The sequence below is a fragment of the Rutilus rutilus genome (genome assembly GCF_951802725.1).
Source record: "Rutilus rutilus genome assembly, chromosome: 11".
NCBI lineage: Eukaryota > Metazoa > Chordata > Actinopteri > Cypriniformes > Leuciscidae > Rutilus > Rutilus rutilus.
The window spans coordinates 31,803,066-31,824,760 of NC_140216.1; the positions used below are offsets into that span (position 1 = coordinate 31,803,066).

A 21,695-nucleotide genomic window follows, 5' to 3' on the forward strand; every position below is an offset into this window, starting at 1 on the left:
TTTTATAAAAGCTACTTAAATGTCTTAATTTAACCAAGGCTTAATCCTGGCTTAATCTAAGCCCTGTCTGTGAAACCAGGCCATAATGTGTTTAAAACAAGCTAATTGTAACACTAGGTTACATTTAGATACATGGTTTACTAACTAATACTTTTTAAAATGGGACATCAAACGGTGGCCTACTGTATTAAAATGTGCCCTAAACCTATTTACCCATGCAATAAAGTCTTTGTATACATGAAAGTGTTTGTTGTACATCTAAAATGTTTAGTTGTAGCCTACATCTCTCAATCATCATTGTAATGTATTGCATTATTGACCCTCCAAATAACACTTTACAGGGTTAACGAGCTTTGTTTATTTTTAGCTTCATTTCGTATTTCATTTGAAAGACAGTGACATTTGTTTCAGTGTAACCGTAGTTCACAGTCTCATCAGTAGATGTCGCTAGTGGTCCGCGCTGAATGTTTACGAGCTCCAGAAAAGGAAGTGCACAGACACCCACCTCTTATTAACGGGCTGCTTCAGTAAGTTCAGCCAACAAAAATATTAATACAGTTAGTAATTGCTACCAAAGAATGTCACTGTATGTTTTAAAAATTAATTTCCATTTACAATACACAAAATTTCCTCAAGTAGCCGACTAAACAAAATGGAGTCGCTCCATTTTACTTTTATAAAAGTAAAAAGTAACACACATAGTCTTACACATATTTCAAGCAGTCTTAAATACGTTTTATTTATTAGCCCTTAAGATAAATACATGTACCAGCTAAATACAATACCAGAGAAATGTGCATAGTAGAACAATTCCATCTACAGTTACACAATTTTTCACATTTAATGAGAGATGGATGGAAGAGAGTCTAGTACTGAATACAGTAACAAAAAAATAGTTATTCAGAACACAATACAATTACAGTTCCCAATGGGAAAAGACTATGCAAGGTAGTTAAATTCAGAACTGTATATCAGTATATAGTACATAAACAATATTTCTGTGCTACTTATCTAACTGTGTGTGTTTTATTATATATGGGAGAAATTTTGGCTTCATCAGATTACTCAAATTGGCTGTCAGTCACAATATTATACAATGGCTGCATTATCAGATTGTAACATGATGAAACAGACACAGTGGCAGATCATTAGGAAATATGAATTTCACCACTTATAAGATCTAATACAATTAATAAAGTTGCTTGAGGCATGAAAATGTAGTGTATGATCTACAAATCCAATATACATGTGACATTACAATTAAAGCGAGACAGAACAGTCCTATATACAAAGTATTGTATTATGTACAAAATAATTGCTAGATATGTACTAAACTGATGGATGTTGCATAAATGTTGGGAGAGAAGGAATGCTTGTTGCTATTTCCACAATGCGTCTCTCACTCACAGTCTCCCTCTCATCCATCAGTAATCTTCATCTTTTTCTCATGTTGTTTAAGACTTGATCTCGACCACTTTGATGAATGGCAGTGACCTGTTTCCTGGGCTTGTTGGCGTCAGAGGTTTGCTATAATACAAAATGGTAAGTGCTTTTTTGAATATATACAGTCGTAGTCAGAATTATCGGCATCCTTGGTAAATATGATAAAAGAAGGCTGTGAAAATAAATCTGCATTGTTTATCCTTTTAATCTTTCATACATAAAAAAAAAAAGAAAAAAGAAAAAAGAAATCGAACCTTTCATTGAAGTAAAACTAAGAAGTGTGTGTGTGTGTGTGTGTGGGGGGGTCACATTTTGAAATATATGTTGTTGTTTTTTTCTATTACACATTGGCCACAATTATTGGTACCCCTAGAAATTCTTATGAGTAAAATATATTTAAGGTATATTCATTTACCGTTTTTTACCACACCAGGGTGACTAGAAAGATGAAATTACCCAGACATGACTTCCTGTTTCAGGGCGATAATTGAGAAGTTCCAATCATCAGGAAATGTTACGAATCTGCCTGGAAGAGGACGTGTGTCTATATTGTCTTAATGCAGTTTGTAATAATAGTTTGAGTGGCCAAAGACTCTCCAAGGATCAGAAATGAGTTGAGTCTTGGGGTCAGAAAGCCTAAAAAAAAAATATCAAACAGCACCACAAGTTGTTTGGAAGGGTTTCAAGAAAAATCCTCTTGACAGCATCTATTAAAAATCGTATAATGGGCCATGGTTGGGTCTTCTATCAGGACAATGATCCAAACCAAACATCAAAATCCACACAAAAATGGGTCACTGAGCATGAAAGTAAGGTTCTGCCATGACCATCCCATTCCCCTGACCTGAACCTAGAAAACTGAAGAGGAGAAGCACCAACATGGATCTGGGAATCTGAAGGATCTGTATGGAGGAATGATCTCTGATCTCGTCAGGTGTTGTCCAAACTCATCAGGCATTAGAGGAGAAGACTCAAGAGCTGTTATCTTGGCAAATGAGGTTGCAAAAAGTATTGAATAAAAGGGTACCATTATTTGTGGCCAATGTGTATTATAGAAAACATTTATTTCATAATGAGATTTCCCTCCCATGTCCAATTGCTTAGTCTTAGATTTGAATCCACTTTACACACACACCTTTTTTTTTTTCTTTACATGTGTACATTATAAGAAAGAAATACCTGTAGACAACCTTGGACCCCATGTCTGAGTTATATGGTTTAGGCTCTTGACTGCCCATATAAAACTCCATCCGGTCATGCATCTCTCTACTCTGTAGATCACATTTGATGTTACAGTCACACAGTGAAAGGCAGGGAAAAAATAAAGAGGTTCTCTGAAAGAACACAGACACTGACCTCGGCTTCAAGGAAAGACACCCTCTCTTTAAGGTCGGCGATCAGTCGGTCTCTTTGCTCCATTACGGTTCGTGAATTTTGCACCTGTTAACATGTACAGTATGGACATATAAATAAATGAATGCAAGCACTAATCACGCTCTGATTGGGTTTTAAATGTATTCAAGGATATAGTTAATCAGGAGTCATTATTGAAATAAAATGTGCATAATCTACAGACATTAAATGGAGCTGGATTTATGAAGCATAATGCTTTTCTTGCTTTTATTTCATTGTTCATGGGCGAAGCTATTATGCGTAACATGAGATCTAAAGTGCACCGAGGCTGATCAGCAGGGAAATGACGGCATCTTTTATTTATGACTGAGGTTAATTTTCACTTCTCATCTCTGAGGAAACACTATAAAACACAACCTGTTTATCACCAAAAAAGGATCTTCCTATATATTTTTTTTTCATCTAATCTTATCTTCTTCCTTTTTTGATCTTTATGAGCATATTTCTTTAAAAGTCAATATGACTACCATTTTTACAGCATATATATATATATATATAATACATTATATAGTATACACACCCAGGGTTTCTGCAGGTTTTATGAAGGTGAATTTAAGATGTTAAGACATTAAGACAAATTAAAGAAAATTTAAGGAATAAATTTAAGGGAAAATACGACTGTGTTCTCTAAACATAAACGTCTATAGGGAGAAACAATGAGTTGTATTAGCAACACTTCAGAGTTTGAAAACACAACTTTCAACATATATCCATTACTTTTGAATTAATTTCACAGATAAAAAGCACCTTGAATCGCTTCCAGCCAATAGAATATTGAAATAACTTACTGTACTTTGATCATAATGCAAAAAAAAGTGGTTCTTTCTCAGAATTTTTATCTTGTTTTCCAGTGCAGTTGTCTAAAAATTCTTAAATCAAGATACATTTACTTGAGATGCAAATGTAAATATGGTCTTTAAAATTTTTACAAAATTAAGTGCTTTATGATTAAAACAAGAACAAATATCTGTCAATGAGTTATGAAAAACTCCCTTTGAATTAAAGGTATAGTGGAGGATTTTCTTTTTCCGGGTGGATCATCAAGACTATTGGTCCTCCTAGTTGTCAATCATTCTGGTGATATGTTTACATAAGGCCGTTGTACGTGCTCGTCCCTAGGTAGTTTTCGCTTTCTGCGCATGCGCACTTTTAGGTGTATATGTGTGGTGAGCTACAGTTTCAGCCATTCATTGAACCTCGCCGTTCTCACCGGGTTTTTTCTAAATGTCTGAGGGTCGCAAGACAAAAAGTGTCTACGAATTGTATGACAAGAAGTTTGAAGTTTCTACTCGACAGCTAAAGTTTGGCATGCTATTTGGAGAAATCCATTTAAAATCACTGTTAGTAAAAGTTAATGTAAGCAATGATTAGCCATTCTAGCCCTAGCCACTAGGCTCGTGCATGCTCTCTCGTGCACACGTTTAATAGGCTTGTCGGGAGCAGGTAGAGTTTTGCGCATGTGCATTTTTTCAAAAAGTGGAGAGGGCGGTTGTTTTCTAAAATTCGGGAAAATCCTCCACTATACCTTTACAAATAGTACAAATATCTGCCAATGGGCTCAGAAAAATCAACCTAATTCAAAGGGAATTTTGACAGAAATTTGTTCTTGTTTTAATCAAACTCACTTAATTTTGTTAAATTTTTAAAGACTATATTTACATTTGCATCTCAAGTAAGTGTATCAAAGATGTTTAGATATTTGTACTGGAAAACAGGACAAAGATTTTTTTTTTGCAGTGCATGCAACATTTCATGCCATGACTTTATGAAATGAAGACTTACTGCTCTGATTTGAGAACTTTTTAAGGCCTTAATTTGTGTAAGGGTGAATACGATTTTTTAAGACCTGCAGAAACCCTGATTTAAAATCCAGTCCTCCCCCAAAATGTTCTTTCATTGAATATCCTGTTTCACTTCAAAATACATCAGATTACATAAATAAAATGGTTTGCAAATGCCATTTAATGATTTGTCTCTGATTGGGTGTTTCTCCAAACATCTTATGCACAGGAATTATTACCTGTTCGATCATGTTTCTGATTTTCCTTTGTTGACTTTTGAGCATGTCATCCAAGTTATGGTTTTTATTTTTCAGAATTGCCAGCTCCTTTTTCAGTTGTTCAGACCTGCAGTGCAGAAAACCTGTATGTTTCATGTGCACACACTCACAATGACACTTTTAGTAACACATGTGTGTAACAAAGAAATAACTGCATTTGCAACACAGGGTGAGTCTACTTTCAACGCACAAGACTGAGTCATAGCAAGTCGAATTTCATGTGAGAGAGGTGACACTGAAGGATGGTTTAACTAATAGTTCTAATTAGGCCAATTTATTGCTTACTAAATTGCAGGTGGAGAATATTTAACATAGCCAAGGAAACATATGAGAACAATGCATTATATATAGAAGAACAGCAGCCATTTGGGTCAAAAAAAACAAAAACAAAAAAGGGCTCACCTGTCCTCACTATCCATTTCCTTCAGTCCTCGCAGTTTCTCGAGTTCAGCCTCACTAGCAGCCAATTTTTCTCGTAGTGTGCCATTTTCCAGCTCCAAACCACCCATACGCTTCTGCATCTCTTCCACATTTTTGCTCTGTTCCTCTGCCTTGGTTTCTGCCTTCTGCATGTGAGAGTTATAATCCTCCAGAAACCGCCGCTGAAATTCAATGTTTTCTGCCTAATGTAGATTTCAAAATAAAAGGTGCTTTCTTTAGGCAAACCTCTTTATATCCCAGTTATATTAATTTGCCTGGCATTTGATTATATTTCTGACCTGTAGTCTCGCTTTCTCCTCCTGGTGTCTCTTCTCCATCTCTTGCAGACGAGTGTACATATGTTTGGTGACTTCTTTTAAGGCTATACAGTTTTTATCATCCTCCTGACCCTGTGCAAACATAAGAAATCATGTTAAAATTGCTCCTATATTTAATATATTCATTTTGCATTGTCAACCTTACAAAAAAGTATCATGCCATTACAGTAAAATATACCAGGGAAAAAGCATGGCAATATGTAATTTTGGAACCTTTATCGTAATTTTAAAACCATGAATACTTTGTATTACCTTAAAAAAAAAAAAAATGTAATACCATAATATATAAATATGGTGATCAAATAGTACAATAGTATATGATAAAAAGTGTAGCACCATTTGCAGCTGCACTTAGTTTCATATTTTATATAATTATATATTTTATGATAATAATATTATTATTATTAAATAAAATAAGGAAAAAATCTAGTCTGTGCACGGGAGACGCTGTAGGTGTGAAGTAAAGGCAGAATGACAGGTTGTTTACTGAGCAGCCACAAGTTTGGCAATTTTTGGGCTGCTCCCAAAGGCATCATGTCAAGGGTGTGACTTTTTACAGGCAGAAGCAAAAAGTTAATGTGTGTACGCTCCCAAATCTCAGAACTTAACAGCACATCTACATGAAAACAATTATGAACCAAGATGTGGTAATGTCTGTTTTTTGGCCAAATTATTTATCCATGTACGTCATCGTATCAACATTAAAAGGGCTGAACTGTCTCTGTTCCTTCGTGTACATTAACGTTATTATTTGTACACGATTTTCCATCCATTTTCAAACAGGGAGGTTATTCAATTTAGTTCGAAAGTTTTTAGGTACTCGAGACTGAAGGATAAATACCCTTAAATGGAGGAAAGGGGCTATTTTTTACCCATAATACAGCATTAAATTCTGTCCAAAACAACTGAAATGTGATACACTGAGTGGTATGAATGTTTTCTTTCTCTTTCTATGGGAGTGTCTCTGTTTGTTTGCTTTTGTAAGTAGCCTATACATTCTTGCGGTATAGGTGTGTATTTATAATGGTGCAAATGAATAATCTTTGTACATGACAAATAGTTTACCTGACTTTTAGAGTGAGATCCGTTCAAGAACCCATTGGAGCCATTGGCTTTGCTAACAAGCACGTCAACTTTAAAGCCATTAGATGGAATCTAGGGCACAAAACAGATTATTTTACAAATGAGACCACTTAGCCAAGTAATTTGAAGAAATCTGCAAAGCATTTCAAAGCAGATGGGAAAAAAACACCAGCAATACAGTGTAGCAACTAAGGAAATAATGAATACCTACTTGAAATATCTAATATTGTGTATGTATACTGATTTTGTGAGATCCTTCGGAACAGGTAAAAATGGCAAAATTGTACCTTGTTGTTATTGTTTTGTCTGGCTGCCATTTGCTCCCTCAGAGTCTTCAGGCAGTATCTCACCTGAAGACAAACACACAGAGATTATGAACACGTACTAATTTTTCATGGTTAATGAGTGGGCGGTGACAACACTGACCTCTTGCACCTGTGGAACCTCATCGGTCAACATCTTGACACGTTTCTGCTTCTTGCCAACAGCTGATCCTCTGCTGCGTATTGTGTCCGGTGTGAATTATTTGACACTTCAATTACAATAGCTGGAACAGCAAACAAAGACATCAGCACATTCGTTTTGAAGTTGTCACTTTGTGCAGAGACTTGCTTTCTAAACCCAGGGAGTCTGGCAGGGTTCTGAAGGATGTTTTTGAGTAGGTGTATAACTGGGTGTTTCTTTTTGAATGTGCACTTTTGACCCTGTGGACCTTTATTTGTTGCTTCTGAACTATCAAATGTAAATTTTGTACTCACATTATGTATTCTTTGATGGGAATGACAATGAATTTTTTGGGAATAAAACAGCTGAAACATTTGTCTTGCTAAGGATATCATCATATTTAGTATGTAATGTATCCTAAAGTCCAATTATGTTGTATTATAATATTATACATTTTGATATAAAAAAAAAAAAAAACGAATTTATTGGAAATGATGCACAATAAAAGTATCTTGATTTGTCATTGTTGTCTTTATACAACCAGTGCTGCACATACAACACATACATAGTGCTGTTAAAAAATTGGGGGGGTTGTAAGATTTTTTAAATGTTTTTGAAATAAGTCTCTTATGCTCACCAAAGCTGCATTTATTTGATAAAAAATACAATACATAAACAGAAATATTGTGAAATATTATTACAATTTGAAATAACCATTTTCTATTTTAATATATTTTAAAATGTAATTTATTCCTACGACGCAAAACTGAATTTTCAGCATCATTACTCCTTCAGAGAGCATTCTAATGTGCTCTAGAAATAAGAAACATTTTTTATTATTATCAACGTTGAAAACAATTGTGCTGCTTAATATTCTTGTGGAAAAAGTGATACATTTTCTTCAGGATTTTTTTTGGATGAAAGTTCAAAAGAACAGCATTTATTCATCAATTTAATGCAACCTTGATGAATAAAATAATCAATTTCTTTAAAAAAAAGAAAAGTACTATAGACTATTGAAATGTTTTAAGATTATTTCAATCTTAGTTTCAAAAATTTAACATTTTTATGGTGGATTTACATAGTTTAAGTTTGAAGGTCTGTGTCTGGAGACAAGGGTAAAACAATAACATGTATAACAGTTAAAGGGATAGTTCACCCGAAAATTGTCATCATTTCTTTCTTCTGCTGAACACAATATCTTCTTTTGTGTTCAGCAGAAGAAATAAATTCATGCAGGATTGGAACAACTTGAAGGTGAACTATCCCTTTAATCTCTTTAATAGGGATATAAAGTGCCCTATAGTTAAAGCAACACACAATTACAATACCATGGTTGGTTATGCTGAGGAAATGTGTGTACCTGTAAGATTTTCTACGAAGTCTTGGCGATCAAATTCTGGATGTAGTTTTGCAGTGCCAGTGACGCTTGCAATCTTTCTAAGTGGAAACAAAAAAGAGACAAGAATTACATAAAGTGTGCAGGATTAGAGAAAACGAGACAATTTCCCAATAGAGACTGGAACAAACTGGCAATTAGACACGATAAAAGTAATAATTAACAATAATTATGTAATTTCCACAGAAAACAGTACAATTTAATGAGCATAATGGGAACATATGTATACCTTTATTTCTATGACAAATCCTTCTTTAAGGCTATATGAATGAAAGCTCAAAAAATGAATGGGGAAAAAAAACCATCATTACATTACATAATTCAGGAGTTAATCTAGAGATTTAAAGATGATGTAATGTTTTCCGTGATAAATCGCTTTATGATATCCTAGCTTAATATGTAGAGACAAGTATAAGTACGCTATAAGTGGGTGGATTTCCCTGGAAAAGTGTAAACACAATGACTCTGTGTTGCTATTAAAATGTTGATGAATTTATCGGATCAGCCAAACCAGCCCGACACAGCGGCAATGGCTCAACCGAACAGTCAGTCTTTTAAAACAGTCATTTGTGCAATTATCAGTACAATTGTTAGTGTTGGGGTTTATAAGACACTTAATATTTATTCAGTAATATTATTGATTTGACTGCACTGACACTATCGGATGAGAACAAAACATAGCTGATTCTAAACTGAATATTAGATGAAGTTTGCATCACTGATCGTTATTTTCTTGTTTATCACTGTGAATCTGCTTTGACGCAATCTGTATTGTAATGAAGCACTAAATAAATAAAGGTGACATGACAAACTGGTTTCCCTTTCAAAATGACAAAACCCATTTATAAATCATGACAAAGCATTTACAATCGCAAATAAAGTTCTATTAACGTATTCAACCTGTGGTTTACTATAAGTCAACTTGTTCCTGCAGACAACAGAGTAACATCCGCTTCATACAGCACAGAGGAAGTGATTACACCTAACCGAGATGTCAACATGTCTATGCAGGAGAACAGGAGGAGAAAAGGTTTTGATCCTCTGGGATCGGACCACAGACAGTGGAATGAGATATTGAATAAGAGTGAGATCACTCGCACAGGCTGCTGATTCACTCCACTGCCAGTTACACCAGATACCAGTGAAGGGTGGAGGCACGATGGAGAGCGTCTGTGTAAATAGATGGTGAGCCTTCTATGGAAGTCAACTATAAGAGGTGTAGGTGGCTTTACCAGGTTAGTATGAGCTGCCTCAGAGTTAATGCTAATGGTTCTTAAAGAGATAAGAACACAGTTTAGTGGATTAGCGTCTATGTGCCATGATTATGTTAGTGTGTGAAATACCACAAATGTTAAAGGGGTGGTTTACTGCCTTTTTTCTTTGCTTGATTGTGTTTATGGGCTGCAATATAACATGTCTTCGTGTTTCGTTTGTTAAAAAACGCCTTATTTTTCATAAATTTCACCTTTATTGTAAGCCGCTTCCTCCTCTGTCATTTGAACGACCGGTTGACTTCCTGAGTCTATGAAACCACTCCCTCAGAAAGAGGCAATGAGCTCAGATTGGTTAGTTCGGCCGGTGTGTTGTAATTGGCTAAACTGCGTCCGGAATCTTCACGCCCATTATTACCTTTACGGGCGACAGTTACATGTGCTCCGGACCCGGTCAATTGTAATGGTGTCAATATTGCCTCATCAGTTTGAGCCAGAATCAGACCCAGGGAGCGGTGATAAAGAGAGTCAAGCAGAACCTCCGCAAACACGGCTCTTACTAAACGTTTCTGAATGGTAATTTTTTTTTTATTATTATTATTTTCTCAAAGAATTTCCATACGCTGTTACTTGAAAATGCTACTGTTTGTTAGCTTTTGAGATACGGTTTCCCCCTGATTAAACATTTAATATAACTGAATACATGACTGAGTAATACCGTTTTTTAAAGATATTGTTTTATTGATAGAATGAACAACCGTTTAACTATTCACAAAACTTACCGGTAGTTTACTCAGTTTGTCGTTTTCTTACATGATAACAGCAGCTGAAGTTTGCTGTTGCGATAATTTTTTGAAGTTTGCACACGTTTCTTATACACACAAAATAACATCGAACTAACTAGCTACTATAACCAAACAGCTTTGGCATTGGTTTGCGTTCTTGATCAAATAAAAAAATTACGTCATAAAGTATACATGGAAAATACGTTTACAAAATTTGTACATATTACAAATTCGGATCCAAAATGTTTGTACGCATCTGTCATATACTAAAGCCAGCGCTGGCATTTTTTTACATCCTTGATAAAACTAAAACATTACGTCTTAAATTATACAGGCAAATACATTTAAAATGATTAAATCTTACTTGCAGGTTGTGGCCCAACAACTGCTGCCTCTGGTTTTATAGCTGTAACTGCTTCATGTTGGAGTAATAGTTTCTTGTTGAATCCGACATTGAACTCGTGTAGATTCTGGAAGCTATCTTCCGTAAAATGCGCAGCACAGAGAGCTAAACTACGATTGTAATTGTCAGGATTGGAACATAATCAAACTTAAATTTTAACCATTGTTGACGAACTACAGCGTCTGTAGGAAGCCTGAACACAGAAGACCTGACAGCTACACCTCTCTCCACTATAACTCCTCCTCTTCGACAGCAGAACATGTTCCGGAGGGAGGGTTGATGTAAATGTATGGGTTAGTTACGTATAAAACCCGGGAAGTATCTCGTTGTAGTCCCATTCGAGTCGTTTTTGTAGGCATTAAACTTCCTGATTTTTAAAAGACAATATCTCCGCTTACGTTGAACTTTCAGCGCAGCAACTTTGCAGATACTGTTCATGCACCAACAGCAACATTACACAGTATTTAAAATGAAAAAAGTGAAATAGCAATCAACCACCCCTTTAAACACACAACATGAAGGCAATCAGGGTTGCAAAATTCTGGGAATTTTTAAAGATGCAAACTTTCCATGGGAATTAATGGGAATTTAAGGGAATTAACAGGAATTTATGGGAATAAACTGGGAATTTTCAAAGTTGAAGGTTGGCTCTTATAGGGAATTTAAATATAGTTGAGGAAAATATATGTAATGATCTGCTGGTCAGGTAAATCAAAGCCATATCTGATAGAACTAGCTAACAGCATTTTATTAAAAGACACATAAAAAATAAATTAGTACTTTTACTCAGCAAGGATGCATTAAATTGATCAAAAGTGATAGTAAAGACAATTATGTTATAAAAAATTTCTACGTTAAATAAACGCTGATCTTTTGAATCAAAGAATTTGATTGATCAAAGAATCCTGAAAAAAAAAAAAAACATCACAAATTCCAAAAAATATTAAGCTGCACCAAACCAGAATATTGGAATGATTTTTGAAGGATATTAGAATGATTTTAGAATGATCATGTGACACTGAAGACTAGAAAAATTATGCTGAAAATTCAGCTTTGCATCACGGGAATAAATTACATTTAAAAAATGTTTTAAATAGAACAAGTTATTTTAAATTGTAAAGAATTTCACACTGTTTTTACTGGATTTTTGCAGTCAAATACATGCAGTCTTGGTAAGCATTATACTTCTTTCAAAAGCATTACCAATTATTTATAATATACGATTTTCTTTACTATTTTATTGTAAAAAAATATATACATTTAAAATTACATAAATGTGTCAAGAAGTCTGCTACACTTTACTACACACTTTATAAATAAAAAAAATTTTGTGTAGAAAACAAAAGCTTTGCTGAAGACTTGGCCTAGTAAGTAAAAGATTGGACATTTAGCCTAAACCTTACAAGTTACAAGGGCATTTGCTTTGAGAAAAAAAAAAGAAAAGAAAAAAAGTGTCTGATAAACAATAAAATGTTCATGGTTTATTTTTACATGTATTATTTTACTAGTGATTTTCTTTTACTTTGCAATTTAATATCATACAATTTAAGAGCCTACACAACACTTTAACCACTTATGTAAGTTTTGCACTTTGCAGTGTACCGTTTTTTATCATGAATCATGATTCATGATTCAGTCACCTGCTTGATTTTCTAGACTTTCATTTCTGTCATACGTAAACCAGCCTGTCTTCACCTGTCTTCTATATTTCACACACACACACACACACACACACACACACACACACACACACACACACACACACACACACACACACACACACGTTGCAGCACACGTGTGCATATAAAGTGCACATTGAGCTGAAAATCATCAGCCCTGTGATGTTTTATCCTTGCAGGCAGAGCGAAGGGGACGTGCGCAAGAGAAAGAACAACAGCCTCGGGGGGGAATCTGCAAACTGACACACCAAGCACAACAATTTAGAAATAGAACACTCTAATGTGGCAAAAAAAAAAAACATTCAGCCTGACAATCAACAGAAGAAAAAAACATTCTGGGGGGGAAAAAGAAAAAAGTTTTAAAGGAGCGCAGCCACACCCTGTGACCTTCACAACCAAGACTTAATGTTCTCTTGTTGAGCTCTCACACCCTTCACATTAACTCGTCCATCGGTCATGCAGCACTTTGCGTTTACCGCCATAATTACCTTAATTGTTTGTAGCCTAATGGTTTTTTCTTGGTGCCATTAGATTGACGTCCTTTTATGAATGGTTTATACATTGAGACACACCAGACAGGCTCCTATTTGCATATATAAGCAGTTTCAGGTATTTGACCAGAAATTGCTGCAATGCGGAATTGCCCAGCTTCTACCCTATAGTCTACATTCACTGACAGCTCATTTAATAAAAAAAAATAATAATAATAATAAAAAAAATAAATAAAAAAAAATCACAAAGTAACCATTCTGAAGGGTGAAGAAAACAGAATGAACTTTCAAACAGACTCTTTGTACTGAATCCAACCTCCAGGCTTCATTCCACAGCGTGTACGATAGACTTCACAGCATTAAATCAGTCCGGAGGTGTCCCATTACCTGAGCCAGGACAGAGAAAGCACTTGTAGTTTGCTTTGGAAAACCTGGCCAGGCTGGGTTAAAACTGCCTAAGTGCCTGGAACTTGTTTACTGTAAATGCATGGATGCTTTAAGTGATAAAAGAACTATACACAAGTGATCTGAACACAAGGTCAAGTAAGAATGGAGAGTATAATGTGAGCCTGTCGGAAATATAATTACGACTACTGCAAAGAACTCAAAAGATCTAAGATGAGATGCCTCTCATTTTTTAGACTTTTCATTTCATTCTTTGCATACAGAAGATAATTCGGTCTTATGTGCTGTTTCAAGTTCTGATCATGAGTAATTTGCTAGAAGCGTACATGCAATTGCTGTTCATTTTTGTACAAGCATGTCTGGCACATCTGCTTGAGAGAACTAACAGTTAACAGACCAGAAACAGATTGATGGTACTAAAAAAAAAAAACTCCAAAAAGTCTGAGAGCACACTAAAAATCTGGGAATCTAAATTAATTTAAGGGTACGTTTACACGAAAATGATTTACTAAAAACTAAAAAGTTTTCCTTTGCATTTTTCGTGTACAGACGACATTGTCAAAATGATCCCTGTTCACACGAATCAGCGAAAGCGACTAAAAATGCTGTATTATTCTTCCAGGCCAGTAGTTGGCGATGTCACTTTGTAAAGAAATACTATACGGAGGTGATAATAGTATTGTTTTGAAAAAGTTTGCATTGTCAGGCCCCCAATCGTTTACACAACAACATGCTTAAAATGGAGAAGTTTTTTCTTTGAGTTTTCCACGTACAGACATTGTCAAAACGATCCCCATTCACACGGATCCGCACGCACTACTAAAAATGCTGTATTCTGCTGCAAGGCCATTAGATGGCGGTGAAACACTATAGACTGAACACGTAATTAGCATGTGCATGGCGTCATCGTCTTCAGAGTTCGAAAATTTTCAAAAACTTGCACGTTGAAAGCCGTTTTTTTTTCAAAACTTTGCGTTTTCAGGCACCCAAAACGCCATTGTCGTGTAAATGAACGGCCAAAAAGCATAACAAGTTTTACATTCTTAGTTGAAAACGGTGTTGTGCACCAGCAGTAACATGGAACAAAGCTAGACAAAGGAACAATGAAACATGAGGGCTATTTATACACCAAGAATAATGACCAACAAGAAACACCTGAACCTAATGAAACAATGAAACAATCAAAAAGTGACACAAGGAACAAAGAACCAATGAAAACAAGACACTTGATGGGGTCAGGGAAATCACATGACAAACCAGGAACATGACTGATAATATTATACAAAATAAAAGACATGAAAACATGTACACCAAATGTGACAATGTATGTAAGGGATTTTTTATTTTATTTAAAAAAAAACCTAAATATATAGAAGTCTCAAAAATGTGGAACCCAATAGGCTCTATGCACGATCGCTTCCGCGTTTTGTCTCAGCCCGCCCAGTTACATCCGGTGCCGCGTCGGAAACCGTTTTTGCATTATGTGGAGATAATGGCAAATTACTCTCGCTGTTTACAAGAACTTCCAGCGGTTAACGAGAATGATGTTAACAATATTGTGAGGCAGTTAACTGTCACACATAAGAGTAAGAAAGAGAAGTTCTTTAAATTATAAATTTCGAGCTACATCGACAACTTTGAGGGTGAGTATGCTCTCATATCGCGCCAAATCCGAATAGCGAATCAGTTTCTAAAATCGTTGTCTCCGTTTCTGAGAAAATACATTTTATGAAAGTTTTGCCGCTGTACACTTCGCTATAGAACGCGCTATGCGGAAGTAAAGACGCCGGCTGGCGATATTTTTTTTCCCAGGATGGTAGGGGAAGACTCATGAATATTCATTAGTGAAGTCATCCCTGATTGGTCTGATGACCTACCCCTAACCCCACCCCTAAACCTACCCGCCACTGGGGGTCTGATGACCTACTCCTAACCCCACCCTAAACCTACCCGTCACTGGGGTTAAGACCAATCAGGGATGACTACCCTAATGAATATTCATGAGTCTTCCCCTACCATCCTGGGAAAAAAAATTAAAAAATCGCCACCGGCTGAGATCCTACCGGAAATACGTCAGCAGCGTTTATACATAGAGCCTATTGTATAAAGATAAACATAAATGTAGGGCTGCCCCCGACTAAAGATTTTTCTGGTCGACTAGTAGTTGTTCATTTAAGCGAATAATCGGCTAACAGCACATTTTTGTGACGCTTCATCAAAGAAGTTCACGGAGACCGAGACGAAGAAAACGCATTCGGTTTGTTTTCTTTATTTTACAAAAGCAAAAGTTTTGTTGTTGAGTGAAAGTTTCGAATTATGTATTACTCTTATCTCTATGACCAAAAATGACGCCGTATTTTAAGTTCTTTTAGACTTGAACACTTGGACACGCGAACATTAGACTACTATACTTGCATATTTCAAATGATAAGCCATATTTGAGGTCGGTGAATGATAGACGAACATTTGGATTTCCTGCTCGACACATGGTCCAGCCGTGTTAATGATCAGTCCGTCACGGACTGCGTGACTTCGCCACTTCCTTTGGAGTTTTTTTTTCTACAACTAAACGACGACTAATTAAAATGTGACTTTTAGTTGACTAATGTTTAGTTGTCTATTGGGGCAGCCCTACATAAATCATTCAGAAGTGGTTGGTATAATTAAAGGTTTGACAAGTTAAACTATTAGATTTCACTCAGCAAACATGTACAGACACACGCACATATCCATACACCCTTCAGGTGCGGAACAGGAGTTTGCAGAAGGTGCTGAGTGCACATTCATCCATACAGTAAAAACCAGGAATATCTGCTGATCTCAGTGGACCCCCAATAGCAGCCTTCTGCAAACAAGTGGAAATACAGTCAGTCCGATTACATTTGTACTTCTGCATCATGCCGTAATCTCATGCTGATATGAATCTCGTTAAGCCTTCTTATATGCAAAACTTGTTCAGTCTTCGTTAAATCGGAATGTTTATGTATTGCTGTTGTTGCATAACTTTATTGCTGGTAATGACAGACTTGTTCATGTAATGACACTGATCCAAAAACAACAAAAGCTGATCATTTAAATGGAAACGCAAATGATTTTGTTTCATTTCTTTGCAGCTTTCTGCCAATGCCTGAGGCTGACAAGTCTGCCCTAAGGTCTTGTGTTGCAAATTCCTTTTTATAATTACATATTTCGAAAGGATCAAAGGTTTAGAGTATCAGAATGGTGCAACAAAAATGCTAATCAAAATCGCCACGGTTATACTGTAGAAATCGAATTTTTTGTACTATAATACTCCAATATTTTCAAGAAGAATCAATCACAAAGATTTGAAACATCATGAAGGTGAGCTATTTTTTAGTGAACTATATATTCTGAATCATTCTATGAAATACCACAAGCTGTACTACACTAAATAGTACCTCAAACCATACAAATGCAATGTAAAAAACAAACAAACAAAAAACAGATTTGTTCATTGTAAGATTGGCAAATGTTTTGGTCACTTGCCTTTGACAGAGACCTGCCAAATCTCCACATATGTGACATATTAATATATAAATAGAGAAATATTCTCCTTGCATGTGAATTTGTATTGACATTAAGATGACTGCTAGATTTCACACACACATGCATCTTATTCTGAAAGGCTACATGCCATGCTTCATCGAAGGCATAGAAAGATGCTCAAAAAAACATATAGGTGAGATTATCAACAATCTCATTTATCATTTTGATCGAGCTGGGGAATGACCTCATCTCGCCCCCAAGAGCCACTGTGAATCATTTGTGCCAAGACATTATCTCACATAAGAGGACTCAGTGAGTCAGCAAAGCACATAAACTTAGATAATAGTCAGAATGGGTCAAATTTCTAAATTGAAATCAGTCATCTTAGACTGTTATCTTTTAATGTGAAATTATGCATAAATGTTGGTGCTCTGTACAACAACCTGTAGAATTTGCTAGAAGGAAATCTGCTTTTGAAATTCAGATTGTTTCAAATATATATTTACATATTTTACCTAAACCTTTAAGCAAATGCAGCCTAAATTGTATTAATAAAGCACTGTCGAACATAGTAAAGTGCGTTTGAAATGGTTTGCATAGAGAAGGGCATTAAGAGAGATAAACCAATGAGTCAGCATGTGATATTTCCCCACACAGAGAGAGGGTGGGAGTTAGACAGCGTCTGATATGATGATACACAGTATCACCAAACCATATCAGAACAGAAGGTTGGTCATAAAGTTAAGTGCTTAGTAGTTGGTGCACTTAAAATCACAGACATGTAATCACTGAATATAGCCTACACTAAACAACACAACAGTAAACACATGTTATATAATTACATGGGGAACTTGCTGTACTATCGCTACACTTATTGGTTAGGATGGAACACAGAGAAGCCACAAACATTTTTGTGTGACATTCTAAAAATGTGATATTGAGTGTTATAAAAACTTTTCCCATAAACAATTCGATACCACTAGTAAGTCACAGCGTTTAAATAAACTATTACAACCGAACCCGCTACTCGAAAAGCTTCAGTCATCGGAATTTCCCAATTGAATGAGAAAGTATAACATTTTACTTTAAAATCTCCATATGTAATAGTTTACTATAGCGTTCAATAATACACATAAATATGAAAAAAAGTCGCCTTACCTTGCCGAAGCCTGTCAGACTGTCCGCTCTACACTCTGCATGTGGTGTATTGTGTGTTCTCACATGAGAAAGCTGTGTTGTGTTCCTGTAGAAGGCAGTGTGCGTGACATCACCAGAGGACCAGCCCCGATATCCAGTCTCTCTACAGCGCTCCCTACAGGACGACTCACACAACTACAAATGTATCAATGGACGACCTTTTTTTCTAGAAATAAATTAGTAAACAGTCGTAAACAAATATATGAATTGTACTTTTGAAATATGTTTAAATCATGTACATTAATGTGAGGTCAGCAGTCATATGAACAGACTAATAAAGGCACATTTATTTTACATCTACGGTCTATTGTTCTTCACACAAATATGAAAGCTAGTTTCCGCCACAGAATCAATAAAAAAGAATAAAAAATAAATGGCAATTGCGACTTTTTATCTAGCAAATTGCAATAAAATCTCACATATTTTATATGGGCTATCTCAATTCGAACTTTATAGCGATTGCGAGTTTACAGTGAAAAAGAAAGAACACCCTTTTGAATTATATGGTTTTACGAAGCCATTAGGACATCATAAAAAAATCTGGTCGTTAGAAGGTCTTAAAATGAGGTACAACATCAGATGAACAACAACACATTACATATTAGCCTACACTGTGTCATTTATTTAACAAAATAAAGCCAAAAGAGAACCCAATGATGACCAACTAGGCTATTCAGTTGCGTGTATGCAGCCACTTTTGGCAGCAATAACTAACAATGTAATCATTTCTGTATGACTTTATCAGTCTTCACACTGTTCTGGAGGGATTTTGGCCTGCTCTTCTTAACAACATTGCTTCAGTTCCTTGAGGTTTGTGGGCTTATGCACAGCTCTCTTAAGGGCCCGCCACAGAATTTAAATCAGGTTTAGGTCTGGACTTTGACTGCAGGGCCACTGTAACACCTTGATTCTTTTCTTGATTCTGTTGTAGGTGTTCTTGGGATCATTGTCTGTTGCATGACCCAATTTTGGCCAAGCTTTAGCTGTCGGACATGGCTTCACATTAGTTTGGATTTGCCAAATGTGGCACAGTGCATTATGATCAGACATCTCCATTTTGGTCTCGTCTGTCCAAAGGACATTTTTCCAGAAGTCTTGTGGTTTGTTCAGATGCAACTTTGCAAACCTAAACAGTGCTGCCATGTTCTTTTTAGAGAGAAGGAGCTTTCTCCTGGCAACCCTTCCAAACATGCCATACTTGACCCATCTAATTGTACTGCCATGAACTTTAACATTTAACATGCTATCTGAGGCCTGTATGAGATGTAGCTCTCGTTTTTCTGCATTGCGCAGTCTGACATTTGGGTGAATTTGCTGGGACGTCGCGTCCTGGGAAGACTGGAAGATGAAGATGGACTTTAAATTGTTTGGACATGGCCTTGTAACTCCTCCCAGATTGATGGCAACAACAATTGCTTCTCTGGTCATTGCTTATGTCTTTCCTCCTTGGCATTGTGTTAACACACACCTGAATGCTCCAGACCAGCAAACTGACAAATCTTCTATACGTTTATTTGATTAGCAGTGCCTGACTGCTTTTAATGGCAGCAGTAAGTGTGTACTTAGTTTTTCACACATCGCTTCTCCATTTTGTCCTAGTTTTTGTTAAATAAATAATGACTCAGTCTATGGCATGTGTTGTTGTTCATCTGAGGTTGTATTTACCTAATTGTAAGACCTGCCAAGGACCAGATTTTTTTTATTGTCCTAATACGTAAAACCATAGAATTCAGTAGGGTGTCCTTTTTATTCACATGACTTAATATATCAGAATCTCGGGAAAAGTCAGAGATATCAAATTTGACAAGCAAGTGTCGCCAGTGGTGTTTCGAGCGTTACAATACAGTGAATCATTTTCATGTTTAAATTGATGCAGAGTTTCGAAAAGGTTAGTTTCTTCCATCATTCACAACAATCTTGGATGTTTTTTTTATTTTATGCAAGGAAGTATGCAATTTCAGACTCAGCCATTGTCTTCTCCACTAGAGAAACAAGCAATGCTGCCTAAAAAAAGGTGTTACATTAGAAGGCAGCAACTGAGGCAATTCTGAGTGATAGAGGAGAACGCAAGGTAAAATGCAAGACGGATTTTGAAAGTTTAACTTCTTAACTTAACACAGCATCTTAAAAATGTGGCGCTCATGAGTGAAAATGCTGAAAAGCAGCAAGATGTGTTTACCTTTGGCGCATTTGTTTACAGAAAAACAATTGAAGAGCACCATGGAATGCAAAAACGAGTTCTACATGAACCCATCAAGTGCCTTAAAATGCTGTCTAGCTCAGCAGGTTATGGAACATAACTAGATTATTACTGTCCTGTGATTGGATCTAGTGCAAACATTATATGAATGCAGTGTTATTGACCCTTGTAGATTGTGGTATTATTTCTAATGTGAAATGAGGAGTGTGTCTGTAAGTTTGAGTGTCCAAATGAAGCAGAAACAATACTTTACATATATGTACACTTTATGATCGTGTCTTTATGTTTTCTTGGCATTTGAGCAGACACAGAACCACAACAAAAACATGACTTGACTGCTTTATCCTAAAATCAATATCATGGCAGAATATTTTCATGCTGCAGTGGTTTTAAAAGAACAGTGTCAGTTATATAACAGCGATAAGCTGAGTAAGGGTATTTGCTTTATTAAGAAAGTGTACATTGTGAAAGCCAGATGTCTGCAAAATAAACAATGTTACTGTAAGAGAGAGGCTGTGTGGTCTAAATACACTGTGTGTGGTTGGCATATTTCTGCAAAAAAAAAAAGATGTTCTTTGTGAGCCTTTGGAAACACGCAAATGTTTTTTTTGTTTTTTTTTTGGAAATGTTTAAGTCTTTAAAAAATAAAGGCATTTGTTATGTTACAACATATTTTGAACGTTCTATTTCGAAAAGTATCCTGAAAAAAGTCAGTTTCCACGAACAAAATTTAGTAGCATAACAGTTTTTAACACTGATAATAATAAGACATTTTTCTTGAGCACCGAATCAGCATATTATTTATGAAGGATCTTGTGACTGAAGACTGGAATTTATTAGAGAATTTCCCTCACAGGAATAAAAAAAAAATATATATATATATTAAAATAAAAAAAACAATTAGTTTAAATTGTATTTAAGAATATTACTGTTTTACTTGATCAAATAAATGCATCCTTGATGTATTCTAAAAACATTTAAAAATTCTTACCACCACAAACTTTCGAACAGTAGTGTAATATTATGTAGGCTATTTAGATTTCACAACTCATTAGTACAATTAATTGTATGCAAAACTTTCACTGTTGTTAATTTTACGCAACCCTATGTATGTGTGAGTTCATATTAAATTAAATGTCTTTGTCATCGTTACTTGACATTGATTACACAGATTGATAAATACCATATAAGATGTGCCTTTCTTCAACACAGAGGTGT

General features: G+C 35.7%; 1 protein-coding gene across 2 annotated transcripts; it reads right to left on the reverse strand.

The window, feature by feature from the left end:
* Positions 1-709: 709 nt before the first annotated feature.
* Positions 710-18,343, reverse strand: tuft1b (tuftelin 1b). 2 transcript variants are annotated; one of them, XM_084423836.1, is made up of 11 exons: positions 18,239-18,343; positions 8,564-8,640; positions 7,183-7,303; positions 7,044-7,106; positions 6,739-6,828; positions 5,635-5,745; positions 5,318-5,538; positions 4,877-4,982; positions 2,800-2,883; positions 2,623-2,714; positions 710-1,527 (listed from the first exon to the last, which is right to left on the reverse strand). In XM_084423836.1, exons 3-11 carry the CDS (start codon positions 7,213-7,215, stop codon positions 1,455-1,457), a joined length of 873 nt encoding a protein of 290 aa, XP_084279962.1. In that variant the 5' UTR covers positions 7,216-7,303; positions 8,564-8,640; positions 18,239-18,343; the 3' UTR covers positions 710-1,454. The 2 variants fall into 2 exon arrangements, with proteins under 2 accessions (XP_084279962.1, XP_084279963.1); XM_084423837.1 differs by having other exon boundaries at positions 8,564-8,636; positions 18,239-18,286.
* Between the last annotated feature and the right edge of the window lie 3,352 nt (positions 18,344-21,695).

Bases quoted from the DNA above. Each gene is read 5' to 3' on its own strand.
- tuft1b (XM_084423836.1), bottom strand. From the start codon at position 7,215: ATGTTGACCGATGAGGTTCCACAGGTGCAAGAG. The intron at 7,107-7,182 runs GTCAGTGTTGTC...GTTTGTCTTCAG, and splicing joins AGGTTCCACAGGTGCAAGAG to GTGAGATACTGCCTGAAGAC. The intron at 5,539-5,634 runs GTCAGAAATATA...AATCTACATTAG, and splicing joins AGGAGAAAGCGAGACTACAG to GCAGAAAACATTGAATTTCA.